Consider the following 18,233-nt stretch of genomic DNA (forward strand, 5'->3'; position numbering starts at 1 on the left):
CGGGGCCTTTAAAGAGTCAGACATGACTTCAGGACTAAACAACAACATGAAACTTTAGGGAGAAAGTCAGGTAAAGGTTTTTAGGAAGCTGTGCTTTGTTAATATGCCATGTGATTCCTTCCTCGGCGTATCCATGAGACTGTCCCTGAAAACCGACATCGTTCCAACTTTGTGAAGCTAGATTTGAGTTTGATTTGGAATGTATCACAGGCTAAGGTTGGCTTCAGGGCGGCCCAGTTTCATCACAGATTCTGTGTGAGCCTCGTCGTCCGGTTTCCCAGCAGTGTTTACTGCTGTCACGGCTCCATATCTGTGTAGGAGGAGTCTTCTAGCTTTCCTGGCCTACAAGTCAGTAAACAAGTTTTCTTTTTCCTTCATTTGATCAAGGCAAATTAGAAATTATTTGGAAACCATAGGCCGGAATAAAAAGAAATTTAAAAAAGCAAAAATAAAAAAAGAGAAATTGTGAAAGCATAGCACTGACTTAGTTCATTGAGAATAGGTTCCTTATATTAATGTAACTAAAGGTCGACTATGGAAAGGGTTTAATTTGTGGAGTTTACCAGGTTGTGTTGATCTCTTTCTTTTCCTTCACTCTGTCCCCATGTGTAGTGTCTTATTCCATCATTGCTGTGTTTTTGAGAGATCTTTAGCTTGTGGAATTTATATTTGTTATAACAGAAGCTGATTTTCGCCTTATAGTGGATGTATAAGGAGGGTGGGTTTTGTAAAATGGAAGGCATTTTTGTTTTGCTGAGCTCCAGCCCTTATTAATTGGAACTACACACCTTTCTGAATGATAGAAACTAGATAGTTTATTATACACTCAGTTGAGCCATTATTTTACTCATATGACTATATATTCTATATTTTCAACCAAACCATATTCTTGGAGAGCAAGGGCTGTATCTTCCTTATTTCCCCTCTATAGGTCCTACTTATTGTGTTTACATAAAGTTACTGTAGATAGATAGGTCTCAAAGTGTAATCTCGGTAACTTTGAGGGTAGCTGAGAGACTTTCAGTGGGTCAGTAAAGTCAAACTATTTTAAAAACAATACAAAAATATTATTTGCCTTTTTTCACTCTCATTCCCTTGTGAGTGTGTGGTGGAAGTTTTCGAATGCTACATGACATGTGATGATGTCATTGCTCTGATGGCTAATGGAAAGTGTACTTGTGTACCCATGTGTTTTAAAAATGTCTCAGTTTTAAGTTCTTAATATCAATAGATGTAACGCCAATAAACAAAGGCTGTTTAAGGTTCTCCACAGTTTTTAAGAGTGGAGAACAAAATGAGCCTGAGACCAAAAAATCTGAGAACTGCTTGTATAGAGAATTATGTGCTAGACTGAAAATGGAATCAGTCTTATTTATCTTTTTTTTCTGAGTTTACAGTGGGGACTGAGAATCTTTGCTATTATTCTCTGTATCTGTCAAGGCCCAACCTTATACAGAAACCCCAATACAGAAACTCTTATACAGAGAGCACACAGTTATTTGAATAGAGAACATGTAATATAAAGAATTATTAACTATAAGAGGGGATTGGAGTAACAAGGGATTGGCTAGTAAGAAGTAAAGAGAGCTCTGAAGAGTGTAGGAATAGCAGTAATCAGGAGCAGTACTTTGGGGGCTGAGATGGAGCCCCCGATGAAGAAGAGGCCCCCCAGGTTGAGAGGCAGACCTTGTTGGAGAGAGCACAGCTGTGCCTCACAGAATGGCAGAGAAGTTGTTTTGGTGCCATGCTAGTGGAACTTGCTGAAAATCTGTCCTCTGGAATTTTCTGAAAATCTTAGGCTGCTGGAGAAACAAGCCATAGTGAGGTGTCTTGCTGGTGGCACTCTGCAGAAGTACTTCAGGGAGGGAGCAGTTACGATGGAGAGAAAACTTTTGGGTACCTAGTGCTGTTGCCTCCATGTAGTAACAGGAATCAAGTGTTGGAAACACGACATGTCCTGCGGGGCCCAGGGGAGCTGTGCCTCCTCCACTCTGATGCTGGAGCGGAACACACACCAACCAGAAAGGAAAACTCTTCTTTAGTAATGTCTCCCCATGGTCCTCCAGTGACAAAGCTTGATTTGTCTTACTACTTGATAAAGAAAAGGGCTTCCCAGGTGGTGCTAGTGGTAAAGAACCTTTCTACCAATGCAGGAGACACGGCAACCCACCCCAGTATTCTTGGCTGGAGAATCCCTTGGACAGAGGAGCCTGGCGGGCTATGGTCCATAGGGTTGCAAAGAGTCAGACACGACTGAAGTGATTTAGCATGCATGCACTGATAGAGAAAAATATTTAAAGGCAGAGCAGGCAATGAAGGATAAATTTGGAACTCAGAGGAAATAAAATGATAAATGGCACACTCACTTTCACTTAACATGTAGTTTATAAATTATATCTCCTAGTATTCTTGATGTTTTCTTTGTGTAGAAGTCTATTCATCGACTCAGCAAACATTTATTCAGTGACTGTCACATTCTAGGTACTTATCATTAGCAGATTCCTCCGTCCTTTGTTAACATAGAGTCTCAATTTTGTTCTTTCATGCTCCTCCTTGACATAAGCTTCTGGGAAGGCTGGTCCCAAACTCAGCTCCAAGCCCACCCCCATGGGGTGAGTTGCAATTGGTCTACACAGGTATTTATCTATTTGGCTACACTGTGTCTTAACTGCAGCATGTGGGATCTAGTTCCTTGAACAGGGATTGAACCTGGGCCCTCTGCATTAGGAGTGTGGTGCCTTAGCCACTGGACCACCAGGAAAGTCCCTACACAGGTTTTTGTGACACCATTTTATTTCTTACAAATAGTTCTGTGGCATACTTCTGGCTAACAGGATATGAAGAAGAACCTGCAGGAGGGTTTTTAGGATAGACTTTTCCACCATCTTAAAAGTGGTATTCAGAAAGAAATAACTTTCTGTTGATGGACACTGTCAAGTCTCCATGTGATGCCTGAACTACTGTGGCCATTATTTGAGGGAGGGGAGGAGATGGCCTGAGGAAGACCCTGCAGTGCGTCGTAGGGCAGGAAACAGAAGGAAATCAAAGAATTACTCAAACCTAGGAACACCATCTCTAGGCTCCTTGTTTTAAAAGTCATTTTGAGTTGTTGCTTATAGTTAACAGACACTAGACATTTGATATGACAAGTATGGATAAAATATTGGGGAATAAGTGAAATAATGAAATAAAAGTTTGATTGCTATGATAAAAAAGGGTAGTGGTTGAATTTAAAAGCAACATGCTAGTTCCAGACTAACTATAACATTAAATTAGAAAAGAGAAAACAGATCTTGTGAAAATGCTTTGTAAAGCTGCCTCTTGGAACACTTCCTTGCAAATAAAAAAGTTACATAATATATTTGAGCGGAGCTTTCTTTTTGTCCCAAACTCTTTCTGGTAAGAAAGTTTAACAGTTGTTAATTAGAATTATTTTTCAAATAAATATAAAATTGAGAAAAAGAGTAATACAAGCCTGTAGTTTCAGTTAATAGCAGCAACTAGCATGGCAAGGACAAAATAAAAAAAATTTTTTTAATTGATTTATTTTTTAATTGAAGGATAATTGCTTTACAGAATTTTGTTTTTACATTGTTTAATTGGTTTACAGAATTTTCTGTCAAATATCCACATGAATCAGTCATAGGTATACATGTATCCCCTCCCTCTTAAAAATAGTTTTCTATCTGTAAAAAATGGCAGTGTATGTATTCAGTGACAAGAAATGCCCTTTCGTTATCCAAAGGAACTGGGTTCCGAACTGAGGCTTTCACTGCCCTTTCTCTTAGAGCGGGGGTCCCAACATGATACAGGCCTGGGCCTGTTAGGAACCGGACGGCACGGCGGGCGGCGAGCGGCGGGTGCGGGAGCCAAGCTCCCTCTGCGTTTACAGCCGCTCCCCACGGCTCGCATTCCCGTCAGGTCAGTGGCAGCATCAGAGTCTCACACGAGCGCGAACCCTACTGCCAAGTGCGCGTGCGAGGGCTCCGAGCGGCGCGCTCTTTACGAAAACCATCCAGAAACCGTCCCTCCCCACTCCGTGGGAAAATGTCGTCTTCCGTGAAACCGGCCCCTGATGCCAAAAGCTTGGGGACCCCTTTCTTAGAGCACTTAGTTGGGAGTTCTGGTGAGCTGTTTATTAGCATAATTAAAGCATATACCTAATTTTGATTCCGGTTGGAAGCAGAAACAGATTATGCTGCTTTCACAGTTAAGTGAAGCTGAGCAATCCTTATCTAAATCTGAAATATTCCGACAACTTTCATTTGTTCGTGAACGCTGCTGCCTTGTTTTAGCAAGTTAAATGATGATTTCTACGCTTTCCTTCTTGGAGTCTTCAGACTGACTTTCCACAGACAAACAGGGACTTGAGGCAATTTTCTTTATTTATTTTTTCCTGAGTAATGCAGGAGAAAAACAGTTCCTTTTATTCACTAATAAAGAACATGCCAGGCACACTGGCCTTAGGCCTTAGCACTTACTGTCGTTCCCTTGGCCTCACTCTTCTTCCATAGCAATCTCCGAGGCTCTCCCCTCACTTCCTCTTCAGTCACCCTCTCATTAAGGCCTTCCCTGGCCGCTCTTTCTAAATTTCACATTTTCCCTCCACTTTATATTCCCTTTCCCCATTTTATTTTTCTTACCAGTTTTCGGATGTACAAGCTGGATTTAGAAAAGGCAGAGGAACCAGAGATCAAATTGCCAACATCCGTTGGATCATAGAAAAAGCAAGAGAATTCCAGAAAAACATCTACTTCTGCTTCATTGACTGTGGTAAAGTCTTTGACTGTGTGGATCATAACAAACTGTGGAAAATTCTTAAAGAGATGGGAATACCAGACCACCTTATTTGCCTCCTAAGAAACCTGTATTCAGGTCAAGAAGCAACAGAACCAGACATGGAACAATGGACTGGTTCAAAACTGGGAAAGGGGAGGACTGGTTCAAAACTGGGAAAGGAGAACATCAAGGCTGTATATTATCATCCTGCTTATTTAACTTCTATGCAGAGTACATCATGCGAAATGCTGGGCTGGATGAAGCATAAGCTGGAATCAAAATTGCTGGGAGAAATATCAATAATCTCAGATAGATAGATGACACCACCCTTATGGCAGAAAACAAAGAGGAACTAAAGAGCCTCTTGATGAAGGTGAGATAAAAGAGTGAAATAAGCTGGCTTAAAACTCAACATTCAGAAAACTAAGATCATGGCATCTGGTCCCATCACTTCATGGCAAATAGATGGGGAAACAATGGAAACAGTGACAGATTTTATTTTCTTGGGCTCCAAAATTACTGCAGATAGTGACTGCAGCCATGAAATTAAAAGACGCTTCCTCTTTGGAAGGAAAATTATAACAAACCTAGATAGCATATTAAAAACCAGAGACATCATTTTGCTGACAAAGGTCCATATAGTCAAAGCCTATGGTTTTTCCAGTAGTCATGTATGAATGTGGGTGCTCAAAAAGAAGGCTGAGCACCAAAGAATTGACACTTTCAAATTGTGGTGCTGGAGAAGACTCTTGAGAGTCCCTTGAATGCAAGGAGATCACCAGTCAATCCTAAAGGAAATCAACCCTGAATATTCAATGGAAGGACTGATGCTGAAGCTGAAGCTCCAATACTTTAGTCACCTGATGTGAAGCGCTCACTCACTGGAAAATACCCTGAAGCTGGGAAAGACTGAAGGCAGGAGGGGAAGGGGACGACAGAGGACATGAATTTGAGCAAGCTTCAGGTGAAGGACAGGAAGCTTGCTGTGCTGCAGTCCATGGGGTCACAAAGAGTCAGACACGACTAAGTGACTGAACAACAACAATATTGATTAGTTACTCGTCTTATTGTGTTTCCCTAATGTAAACCTCACAAGGGCAAGAATTTTTGTCTGTTTTCTTTACTGTTGTATCCCCAGCACTGAGAACAATGCCTGTATACATAGTTCAGTTCAGTTGCTCAGTCATGTCTGACTCTTTGCGACCCCATCAACCGCAGCACGCCAGGCCTCCCTGTCCATCACAAACTCCCGGAGTTTACCCAAACCTATGTCCTTGATTCAGTGATGCCATCCAACCATCTCATCCTCAGTCATCCCCTTCTCCACCTGCCTTTAATCTTTCCCAGCACCAGGGTCTTTTCAGATGAGTCAGTTCTTTGCATCAAATGGCCAAAGTATTGGAGTGTCAGCTTCAACATCAGTCCTTCCAATGAACATTCAGGGCTGATTTCCTTTAGGATGGACTGGTTGGATCTCCTTGCAGTCCAAGGGACTCTCAAGAATCTTCTCCAACACCACAGTTCGAAAGCATCAATTCTTCAGTGCTCAACTTTCTTTATAGTCCAAATCTCACATCCATACATGACTACTGGAAAAACCATAGCCTTGACTAGATGGACCTTTGTTGGCAAAGTAATGTCTCTGCTTTTTAATATGCTGATTAGGTTGGTCATAGCTTTTCTTCCAAGGAGCAAGCGTCTTCTAATTTCATGGCTGCAGTCACCATCTGCAGTGACTTTGGAGCCCCCAAAAATAGTCTGTCCACTGTTTCCCCATCTATTTGCCACGAAGTGGTGGGACTAGCTGCCATGATCTTAGTTTTCTGAATATTGAGCTTTAAGCCAACTTTTTCACTCTCCTCTTTCTTTCATCAAGAGGCTCTTTAGTTCTTCTTTTCTTTTTGCCATAAGAGCTCAGCAAATATTTATCAACTGGCTTACAGTGGGATAAGGCATGGCTTTGGAGTTTTAAAGGCATGAGTAGAATGCGGTTTTTCTATTTGGTTTAGTTTAACTTCCTCCACCTATTTGAACCTGTTTCTTCACCTAACTAACCACCTAACATGGCAGTTTTAAGGGTTTAATGAGATAACGTAGGCCAAGTGTCTGATCCCATTGGGGTCAAACAATAATTGTTAGCCCCCTGTTTTTCAAACTAAGGAGAGACCTCAGAGATTTGTTTTCTGATAGTATTCCTCCTCATTCTACAAAACTTCTTTATGGGTATCTCAACTGGGGTTCCAACAGGAAATGCTTTTGAAGGTACACTGAAATTAGGGTTATATGAGGAGGGCTGAGATCTAGGGGAATGTAGAGAAGAGAGGAGGCATCAGAGACTTGCAAGGCAGTTGCCCCCCCCCCCCCCCCCCCCGCTGTTGGCCTGAAGGGACTAGCGGTGTTGGGGAGGATGTGAGTGACGGGCGGAATGAGGTATTTTCAAAGGCTCTTCCTAGCTTTGACATCTTAACGATTGTCTTGTTACTTCTGAACTGTTAGTCTGTGGCTCTACAATAAATGCAAATAAGTATACATTCTGTAGTAATCTCTTTTGTTCACAAATTTTGACTTTCAGTTTCAATAGCGAATGATCTTAACACATTAAAAATAACTAAGTTTAGGGGGAGAGCCTAGTGGTTTGAAAATAAATCATGTAAGTTTATTATGTATCAAAACTGAAAATAACGCAAAAAGAGGCTACCTGTTAATAGACAAGTGTGATTTGAATTAATGTTCACAACATTTTCTGCTCTAAACTTCAAAAAACTCTGTGACTCTACATCTTGACAACTTCTAACAAGCAAATGACATACAGAGCAGCTGTGTATGGTCATAAGAAAAGTTATCTATAGATGAAATTTAGGGTTAAATGGTACACATGCAATATTGGTGCACAAAGAAAACTAATATCATGGCATCTGGTCCCATCACCTCATGGGAAATAGATGGGGAGACAGTGGAAACAGTGTCAGACTTTATTTTTTGGGGCTCCAAAATCACTGCAGATGGTGACTGCAGCCATGAAATTAAAAGACACTTACTCCTTGGAAGGAAAGTTAGGACCAACCTAGATAGCATATTTAAAAGCAGAGACATTACTTTGCCAACAAAGGTCCATCTGTTCAAGGCTATGGTTTTTCCAGTGGTCATGTATGGATGTGAGAGTTGGACTGTGAAGAAAGCTGAGCGCTGAAGAATTGATGCTTTTGAACTGTGGTGTTGGAGAAGACTCTTGAGAGTCCCTTGGACTGCAAGGAGATCCAACCAGTCCATCCTGAAGATCAGTCCTGGGTGTTCATTGGAAGGACTGATGCTGAAGCTGAAACTCCAGTACTTTGGCCACCTCATGCGAAGAGTTGACTCTTTGGAAAAGACCCTGATGTTGGGAGGGATTGGGGGCAGGAGGAGAAGGGGACGACAGAGGATGAGATGGCTGGATGGCATCACCAACTTGATGGGCATAAGTTTGAGTAAACTTCGGGAGTTTGTGATGGACAGGGAGGCCTGGCGTGCTGCGATTCATGGGGTCGCAGAGTCAGACATGACTGAGCGACTGAACTGAACTGAACCGAAGGTCCTTGGGGACAGGTTGGGAGGAGGCGTGGCAAGAGGGACAAAAATAAACCGTTCGGAGGACTTTTCTAGGGACTCATAATTTGTGATAGTTTTGCTAGGTTACCTAACTGAACAGCGGGCAAGGCCACACTGAATCTAGTGCATGAGAGCTCTCATTGCAGTTAATTTTCATTTTAATTAGACATGATCCATAAGCATTCCGAGGACCAGGGGCTGGCTGGGGGGAAACATAACCAATAATCATGAAAACTAGAGAGGGAAGCGTGGACAGTTAGCACTACTTCAAAAGGTTGCTTCAAGATGTTTGGAAGGGTATCCTCGGGAAATCCAGAGAAACGAATCAAATCAGATAGGGTCAAAAGCAGTGAAGGCAAGTGAGGAGCGGCAGCTTCGGGCCACTGGAAAAGAACGTGCCCCAGGCCAGCCGAGATTGGCTCTGGGTCCAGACTAGGCCTCAGCCTCTCGCCCTTCCAGTCCGGGCTTCTTTCCTCCCCACGCCTGCACCAGGGCCAGCCCTGTCCTGCGCCCCGGCCCCGCCCACCAGCCCCCCAACCCCCGGCCCCAGCGCCTGGCCCCGCCCACCACACTGGGCCGCGGCCGGCCCCGCCCACCCTTCCCCGGCCCGCGGCCGGCCCCGCCCACCTTTCCCCGGCCGGGGCCGGCGGCCGAGGGGCGGGGCGGGCCGGGAGGAGCCCCGCTCGGCCCGCGGGCGGGGGATCCGCTGCGGAGTTACGGGAAAGTTGGTCCGAGTTCCTGGAGTTTCCTGCTTGTGGCTCTTCGGGCTCGGCCGGCCGGTGCCCCGGCCCTCTGCCCGCCTCCAGCCTTCACCGCCCACCTGGTCCCTCCTTCTGCCCCTAGCCGCCATGGAGCAGCCGCCAGCGCCCAAGAGGTAAACGAACGCGGGGCGCGAGGAGCAGGAAGGAGGCGGCGCCGCCGGCCGCGGGGCGGGGGCGGCTAGGCCGGGCGGGACCGCGACCCCCTTTCCGCGACTGCGGGGCCCCGAGCCGGGCGCTCCGGGGGTCGCAGGGCGGGTCCTAGCGCCGGGCCGCGCCTGTCGGTGGGTGAGGCGGGGCCGGAGGGGAGGCCGAGCCTCGCGTCCCCAGCGGCCCGCCGGGCCTGGCGCGCGCGGGGAGAGTCGGTGGGCAGCGCGGGGCGCCCCGCGGCCGGACTCCGGGGGCGGGCGCGGTTCTCCCGCGTGTCAGGGTCAGCATCTGGGAGACGTAAAACTAGGAAATTACTAGACTTCGTATAACCATCTAGGCTTTCTTGTCAGATGTTTTCCAGAATGTTGCTCACCCCCCACCCTTTTTTTTTTTTCTTTTTTTGAGAAAGCGGTTTATTTACAGTTCAAGGAATTAAATATTAATAGCTAGACAGTCTGTAAAACTTACTGTGCAAGTGCTGCACTAACAGGTGTTCCTCGCCCCTTACTCCGCAAGTTCAAAAGTATTTATGGATGCAGGACAGTAGGAGTCTTAAATTAGAACCCCTCCCCCATATGGGGGTGTGTGTGTGTGTGTGTGTGTGTGTGTGTGTGTGTGTGTGTGTGTGTGTGTGTGTGTGTGTGTGTGTGTGTGTGTGTGTGTGTGTGTGTGTGTGTTTTAGCTTGTAAAAATAGTGATGCTTTGATATTTACTGTTCGTTAATATTCTTTGGTATATTGTAAAGGTAGCAGTACACAGTAGATACTTTTGAACTGGAATTTGAAATGGTCTTGAAAAGCTAAATCAAGGCTGTCTATTGATACAAATTTGTAATGTGTATTTCCCCCCATAAGGGTGAATCAGTTGATTGATGTTGGATAAGGCATTTCACTTAGATCTTTCATTTTTAATTTGTAAAATAAGGGTACCAATCTTTCTCCCAGATAGTGCTGTTGTGAAGAGTAAAGAGAGTTTTGATAGCTAGAGGTCTTTAGAGGAAAGGTGGTATATTCAAGAATATGGAATAATTGAAAGGTAGGAACTTCGTGAGCTATTGTGAATTGTGTGACTAGACATGTGAGCCTTGAAGCCTGGGAACCATCTGTTCAGGTGAAAAGCGGGGGTTGTTGGGGAGTTTCCAAAAGAGACCTGCTGTTGGAGCCCTTGATAAATTCTTCTCTGGCATTTTAAAATATCCCAATTTTAATATTGATTTGGCACTCAGTTTTAATACTGTAACAAAAACTGGAACCAGTTTTCCCCCCATTTTGTTTTGGAAGGAATGTAAAGGGTACCTCTGAGATCCTACAGTTAAGGCCAAGTTGAATGACTCTGAATTGAAGGAGAAACTCTCTATTGATGAGCTTGACGCCAAGTTATGAGAGTTTCACTGTAGATGTAAGAGCGAACCCCTGCCCTTGCAGGGACACTAGAGAACCTGGAGGAGTTTGGGGAGGGGTGGTGGTGTGTACCACCATCTGGGTGGTGACTTACACTTTTCAAAGTGTTTGGTTGCACGTTTAAGAGACTTATTTTTAGCTCTCTTCAGAGAGACATGTTCATCCAGGAAGCCATTTCTAAAGAGCAAAAGATATGTGACAAATCCCATATGTTTGAATATCTCTTAAAGATTTTTTTCATAGCGTTTTCTTTTCCATCATATTGTTTAATCCTTAAAACAACCCCATTGAGTAGGTTGGATTATACACATTAATCCTGTTTTATAAGATGAGGACACTAAGAGGGTTCACCACATGGAGGGCTATGACAGAGATAACTGACAGGGAATTTTTGTGTTGCACTTTTTAATGATTACCCTCTAATAATGAAATGAAGCTACCATTTTTTTTTGAGATGTTAACTATTTGCCAAGAATTTTGTATATACATTCTTTTACTTTGTTGTCTCAAGAAATAGAAATCCTGGCTCTGCAACTTACTGTGCTAGTTCTGAATTTAATTTCTTCATCTGTAAAATGTGTTTTGGAGTAAATGAGATCATATGTAGAGCACTTAGTACAGTGCTTCATAATATGTTCAGTAAAGTTGAGCTGCAAGGTCTGTGTACCCACTCATTGTGTCCAGCGATGCCTCTTTTTGAAACTGAAACTCTGCTTGCTGTCTTAGCATTCCATGATCATCTGTTTCTATAATCTTCTCGTCCCCTTTGCTTGTTCTCCTTTTAATCTCTGTAAGAATTCCACTTCGCTTTTCTGCTGTGAGTAGCTCTTCCTTAGGGTTCAGACATTATTACGTGGTCACAAATGTGTTGCTGATGATCAAGTCTATATGACCAATAGCTGCTCCTCAGTTAGTAGTTTTGGTTTCTTCATATGGATCCATTTCTTTCGTTATCTTATTTAGTTTGTCACTGCATCCTATCAAATTTTCCATTGGAAAGTCTGTGTCCACCCCCTTTCATTCCCAGTATTACTACCCCATTCCAGGGTTTTAAGACCCTGACAGTTGATTTATAGCAGTGCCTTCCAGTTGGGCACTCTGGTTCAGTGATTATCAAAGCATTTTAACAGCAGAAGAGCTCTCTTTGGAGTAGAGGCAGAGCCCTGGAACTTGGTTCTCAGTGCCTCACCTCCCTCTGTTCCCCTTTTGATTTCGTATGGAATCCTCTCATGATCAATAGAACACTGCTTTAGTTCATCCTGCACACAGCTTCTGTTCTGATTTTTTTTTTTTTTTTCTAAAACATCACTTCAGTCATGCTCCTCCTTTTTTGGGGGGGGGGGGAGATTGGGGCACACTCTTTGACTGGTACTGAAGAGCTCCATTGCTTGGTCTCCAACTTAATCCCCAGCCTTATGTTACTTTTGCAAGCTGAATCTTTCCTTCTAAAGTCTCCCTGTTGTTCTTTGTTTAGGTTATAGGCTGTAGGTACTCCCAGGTTTGCCTTTGTTCATGATTTTCCCTTAAGAAAGTCTGTGTTATTTATTTATTATTATTTTTTACTAGTAATCTTATGTTTTATTCAAAGCCTGCTTCATAAAGTATCTTACATGAGTGCTTTATAGCCTAAACTGTTTCTTTTTATTCCTATAATGATACTCATTTGAGTATCAATCTTAAGATTGTTCTTTTTTTTAATTACAAAGTTTTAGACATCCAAAAGATAATGGGGATGAATTTAGTAAATAACTTACACATCACCACTCAGCTTTAAAAATAAAATATTCCCAATATAATTGAAGTTCCCGAAGTATATCTCTTCTCATTTGCATTCCTTTCCCATCCCCTCGAGGGTTGTCACTGTTGTGAATTGGGTGTTTGTCATTCCCGTACATGTTTGCCATTCCCATACATGTCTTTAAACTTTTAGTTTATTATATATATATAACTGTTGTTTATATATATCTGACATAGCATCAGGCCTTGATGTTAGGCCCAGCTTTGTCACTGACTTTGAAAGTTGCTTCTTTGGGTATCATTCTTCTCCTCTGGGAGTTGGAGATTCCAGTGTACAACCAGGTCTGAGAAACTAGTGCCTAGATGATCTGTAAAGCCCCTCTTACCTTTGCAATATTGATTTGCTCTCCTCAACAAGGCCTGTGTTAACATAGTGATAGGGCTGACCACATCTTTTGCCTAATTTGAGGATCAGAATGGCTTTTAGATCCCCCAGATTTCCTTAATACCTCATCACAGAGGTCTTCAGATATCCTTGTTAAAATGAAGTCCCTCTGGGAAGGGATGTATCACTAACTCAATGGACATGAGTTTGAGCAAGCTCTGGGAGATGATGAAGGACAGGGAAGCCTGGTGTGCTGCAGCCCATGAGGTCGCAAAGAGTTGGACAAACGACAGAGCAACTGAACAACAACTGAGAAGGGAAATCCACTAAATTGTTGTTAATTATCAGTATTTTGATAGATTGAGTTTATCAGATTTCTGTTTAGGGGAACTATTAGATGACAGAAAAATGACCATACAATAGGTAAGTTTTGATAGGTAGAAAGGGAAGTGACCAAACCTGGGCTCTTCTCCGGGTAGAACATTGATAGAAGGGGAGGTGGATCTCTGTGATAGGTGGGGAGCATGAGAACTCTGGTTGCTGGAGGGTAGATAGTTATATACAGTACTTGTCAAAGAGAGGATAGAAACTCATTGTTGGAGAGAAATTCTTTACCAGATAAGCCTGGTCCCTGATGGGTTATAGGATTGATAGTTACTTAAAGTTTAAAATTCATTGATTAAGGTTATACTTAGAGGAAAAGTTGGATTGAAATAGTGAAAATATTGGAAGGATGATGAGAAAAGAGTAAACTGCTGAAGCATATGTACTCTCAAGATAAGAAGAGTTCTTTGATTTAAGCTGGTGAAAGCTTCCAGCTTCAGTGGCAGGCAAGTGGTCAAGTAGTTCAGTGGGAAAATAATCCAGCAGACTGTGTCTTTACATTAACAACTTGGCCCCAAAGCATATTTGTCCTCCCTTTGGCTTTTCTTGGTTAATATGGGGTGGCTCCATAGATAATATACTCCAACTCCATTCGAATGGATTTAAGCCCTATAGGTGGGAACAATCAATTGGCTGTTCCTTTCTAGAGAGGAGTATGACAGCTTCCGGAGCAGTTCTTGGTGAGCAAACTTCAGTTGTGCATTAAGACATGAGATAAACTCAGTCTTTTAGTCAACTCTCGGCAATGGTTAATTTATGCATTGTTCCTTTAAGGGGCTGAGATATAGCGTATATTGGCACTGAAGAATTTGTTAGGATGTAAAGAAAAAGGTAAATGTATGTTAAACACAGCTAGTTTTGAAATTTGTTTTCCTGAAATAATCCCAGAAAATTTCAGTGCTCATTCCAAAAATGTGTACTAGTAAAGCTTTAAAGATAATGGGTTTAAATGGAGCACTTCTTGTTTGGTTGTGCAGGGGGAAAGTGCTTAGAATTTAGTTTTTCTAGTTTCAAAAAAGTCTGTGTAGAATTAGAGGTACTGTCACTTCAGCCCATCATATGTTATGATTTTTTTTTTTTTTAATATTGATGAGACTCCAAAGCAGAAGTTTCATGAAATGAACTACATGTAATGTTCTCTGGTATTTTTCTATTTTCTGTTCTTTTCTAGTTCTTCAAAAAGTTGCTAGTCATGACCTACCAAATTTTCATAACCTACTAACCAGTTGTGATCTGCAGTTTGAGAAACATTCGTTGGTGTATATAGTTGTGACAGTGAGGAAACCGATTGCGTTTCCAGCACTATACTTTAAAGCTTGATGATGGCATTGCCAAAGGAATCCAGAGTGGTATAATTGTAACAAGCTATATGTACAATAGAGCTATTCTTTGTAAAACAAAAAGGGATGTGAAGGAGGAAGAGGAAACCATTATTTAAAAACAACCGTCTTTCAAACACTGTGTATATGTCCCAGGTAAGGTACAGGAAAGTGGAAAATGATTATGCCTGGCATCTGACAGAGTTTATAAAGGAACATATTCCCTGGTGGCTCAGTGGTAAAGAATCCACCTGCAATGGTGGAGACGTGGGTTCGATCCCTGGGTCAGAAAGATCTCCTGGAGCAGGAAATGGCAACCCACTCCAGTATTCTTGCCTGGGAAATCCTGTGGACAGAGGAGCCTGGGGCTACGGTCTGAGGAGTCTTAAGAGAGTTGAACATGACTGAGCGACTAAAACAACAATAATACATGAAGGTTTTTTGAAGGTAAAGGCTTTTTTGCCTTTTGATGTGGAATGACCCAGTACACTGGAAATATCCGACTGTAATTATGATAACCTCAATTTCTGACTTCCTACCAGCTCCACCCTTTCTATCTACCAGAGAGGTCTTTAGATTTTTCTTCTAAAGTGAACATTTATACTGTCTGAGAGACATTTTCTTTTTCAGTTGTCTCAAGCTTCTTGTTATGATTTTATTTGAATTGCTTCGTATGTCAGGATTACTCTAATTTTCCAAAGCTTTTAGCTTATAGTGTAGAATAAAGATTGTATATTTGAAATGTCTTATTACAACTGTTGTTTCTACATACAGTCTCAAGTTGCATAAATGAAAGTAACAAATGTGTAAACAGACATGTATGAAAGAAATAAGTCCATTGCTTGCATGCCATGAAATTAAGGTGCAGATTACCTTGAACTTCTGAAGAGTACATAAAAAGATATATCTTAAATCATGACTCTGTAGCCAAATGAGAATTACAGAAAGCTCTCAGCACTAGTAATAAATAATATAGGTGTACGCATGTAGTACTGTATGTGGGTTCTGAATTAGTGTGCACATGTAGTCCTGTATTAATAACTAGATTTTGTATAATACCAGACATCTCAGTAACGAGGTAAGATGGAGTAAATGTTTCGGATGTGTTGTTATAAGTATTAGTATCTTGATACACACAAAAAATTGGGGAAATAGGTGAGTACGTATGATTTTTAAAGATGAGATCATTTCTTTAATTCAAAATATAAAGTGTTATTCTCTGTCCAGGTCATCTCTTCTTTTTTTTGTCTTTTGCTTTAGCATTGCTTTCTGTATCTTTGTCTTTTTAAAAAAAAAAAACTGAAGTGTAGTTAATTTATAATGTTATATTAGTTTCAGGTGTCCAGCAAAGTGATGCAGTCACACACACACGCATATATTCTTTTTCAGGTTCTTTCCCATTATAGGTTATTACAAGATGCTGAGAATAGTTCTCTGTGCTGTACAGTAGATCTTGGTTGTTTACCTGTTTTATATACAGTAGTGTGCATATTTTAATCCCCAATTCCTTATTTATCTACCCCTCCATCCCTTTGGTAACCTTAAGTTTGTTTTCTCTGAGTCCATTTCTGTTTTGTAAATATGTTCATTTTTTTTAGATTCCACATACAAGTGATATCATATGATATTTGTCTTTCTCCATCTGACTTACTTCACTCAGTATGAGAATCTTGGATTCATCTATGTTGCTGTGAATGGCACTATTTCACTTTTTTTTATGACTGAGTAATATTCCACTGAATATATGTACTGTATTTTCTTTATCCAGTCATCTATTGATGGACATTTAGGTTGCAGATCATGTTTTCACTTTTAGAGTTTTTGATTTTCTGAAATTGTGGACCTAGAGTTCTGTGATTGGAAAGGAATGTAAGTTAGGATTATTTTTGTGATTTAGATGAACTTTTTACATATTTGAAGAAATTAAAGAGAATAGGCAGTTAATTTCCTTGACTCTTTCTGTCTCTAGCCATATTATTTTTCTTGTCTGGCGTGTTGCCCTGTTCTACTCTTTCTTTGTAAAAAGTGACTTTACTCACCCATTGTTGCTCATGGCACCAATTGGTTGTCATCCTTGAGTTCGTTAATTTGCTCATTTATTCATATATTTAGTAATTACTAATTAACTACCTTCAAATGCATGCTTGAATGCAACAGATGAAATCTTTGCCCCTGAACATACACTTTAGTTGGAGCTTGAACTGTGAGGGGGAGAAGTAGTATCTATTGTTAAGAAAAATGGTGGAACCTGCTTAATAGGGGAGTTGAAGGAGGTTTCCTAAGAAGGTAGCACTTAAACTGTCAACATGAGGTTGAGAAGTACTCAGTGTGAGTGTCTGGAAAGAGTATTCCAGGCAGAGCAAAAAGCTGTGAGAAGGCCTGGAGGTGGGGAAGAGTTTACAATGTAGTGTGTGGGAGGAATTGAAATAAGGCCACGGTGGTTGTGTTGTAGACTGGGAGAAAGTGGTTGGAGATGAGGTCAGAGAGATGGGCAGGGATTCAATGATGCAAGCCATGGAAAGAAATTTGGATTTAAGTCCATACAGTGGCTGTCACTAAATGGTTTTAAGTGGAATTTTAAGCAGTTTGTGTCTTTATAAGAGCACTCTTATTGCTTGGGTAGGATAAATTATAGAGGGTTAAGAATAAAATCTACCCCGGTGGCCCAGTGGTAAAGAATCTGCCTGCAATGCAGGAGAGGCAGGTTCAATTGATCCCTTGGTGGGGAAAATTCCCTGGTGAAGGCAATGGCAACCACTCCAGTATTCTTGCCTGGGAAATCCCATGTACAGAGGAGCCTGGTGGGCTGTAGTTCATGGGGTCGCAGAGTCCGACATGACTGAGTGACTGAACACACACACACACACACACACACACACACACACACGAATAAAAGCAGAGACACAGTGAGAAGGCCATTGATGTAGTCCTTGGTTAGAGATGGTGAAGTCCACGGAGATGAAGAGAAGTGAACAGATTTATGTTTTGGAGTTAGAAATGAAAGACTGATAAGTCAGATGTGGGGAATAAGGAAGAAGGAAACAATTCTGGCTCCTGGGTGTTGGATTTGGACTACTTGGGGGATGGTGAAAGACTGGGAGAGGAACAGGTTAGTTACCTATATTCGCTTCCTTAGAATTCCAAACTCCCAGGAATGTGAATCTGTTTGGCCCAAAATGTTGATATTAGGTGGTTCCCTCAGAAGAGGAAATGTGTAGGGAGGAAATGATGGGCATTGACTTCTTTCTTCAACCTCTTGTTTTCACTGCATTAGACTAGAGAATGGGAAACAAATCAAGCCTCTGTTAAGTGTTGAAATGTTCGGCTGACCTGATATTTAAGAAAAACCTTAGGCTACCCACTCTACTATGCTGGCCTGGAGAATTCCATGGACTGTATAGTCCAAGGGGTCGCAAAGAGTCGGACACGACTGAGCGACTTTCACTCTTTTATTGCAAAATGAAACATCAGTAAAAAACAAATGTATGGTTTGACGAATTTCTATAAGGCAGACACCTTTATAATCACCAGTCAGGTTAGGAAACAGAGCTTTGCCACCCTCTGAGTGCTCCATGCCAGTCACAGCCACCTTTCCCCACATGTAACCATTATCCTTACTTTTATGGTAAAGCACTTGAATGTGCATTGCTGGACACTGTAGGTTAGTCTTGACAATTAAAAAATAGTTTTTATATGAGTTGTTTTTAATCTTTAGGTTGGTCCTCTATCTTTT

General features: G+C 41.8%; 1 protein-coding gene across 1 annotated transcript in view; it reads left to right on the top strand.

The window, feature by feature from the left end:
- The first annotated feature begins 9,003 nt into the window (after window positions 1–9,003).
- STK3 (serine/threonine kinase 3) overlaps window positions 9,004–18,233 on the top strand; it is a 296,567-nt gene continuing 287,337 nt past the window's right edge. Inside the window, exon 1 of the mRNA XM_043879157.1 lies at window positions 9,004–9,241. Within this exon, the coding sequence (XP_043735092.1) occupies window positions 9,216–9,241 (26 nt within the window). The 5' untranslated portion in view covers window positions 9,004–9,215. The remainder of the gene's footprint in view (window positions 9,242–18,233) is intronic.

The sequence above is a fragment of the Cervus elaphus genome, chromosome 21, assembly GCF_910594005.1.
Source record: "Cervus elaphus chromosome 21, mCerEla1.1, whole genome shotgun sequence".
NCBI lineage: Eukaryota > Metazoa > Chordata > Mammalia > Artiodactyla > Cervidae > Cervus > Cervus elaphus.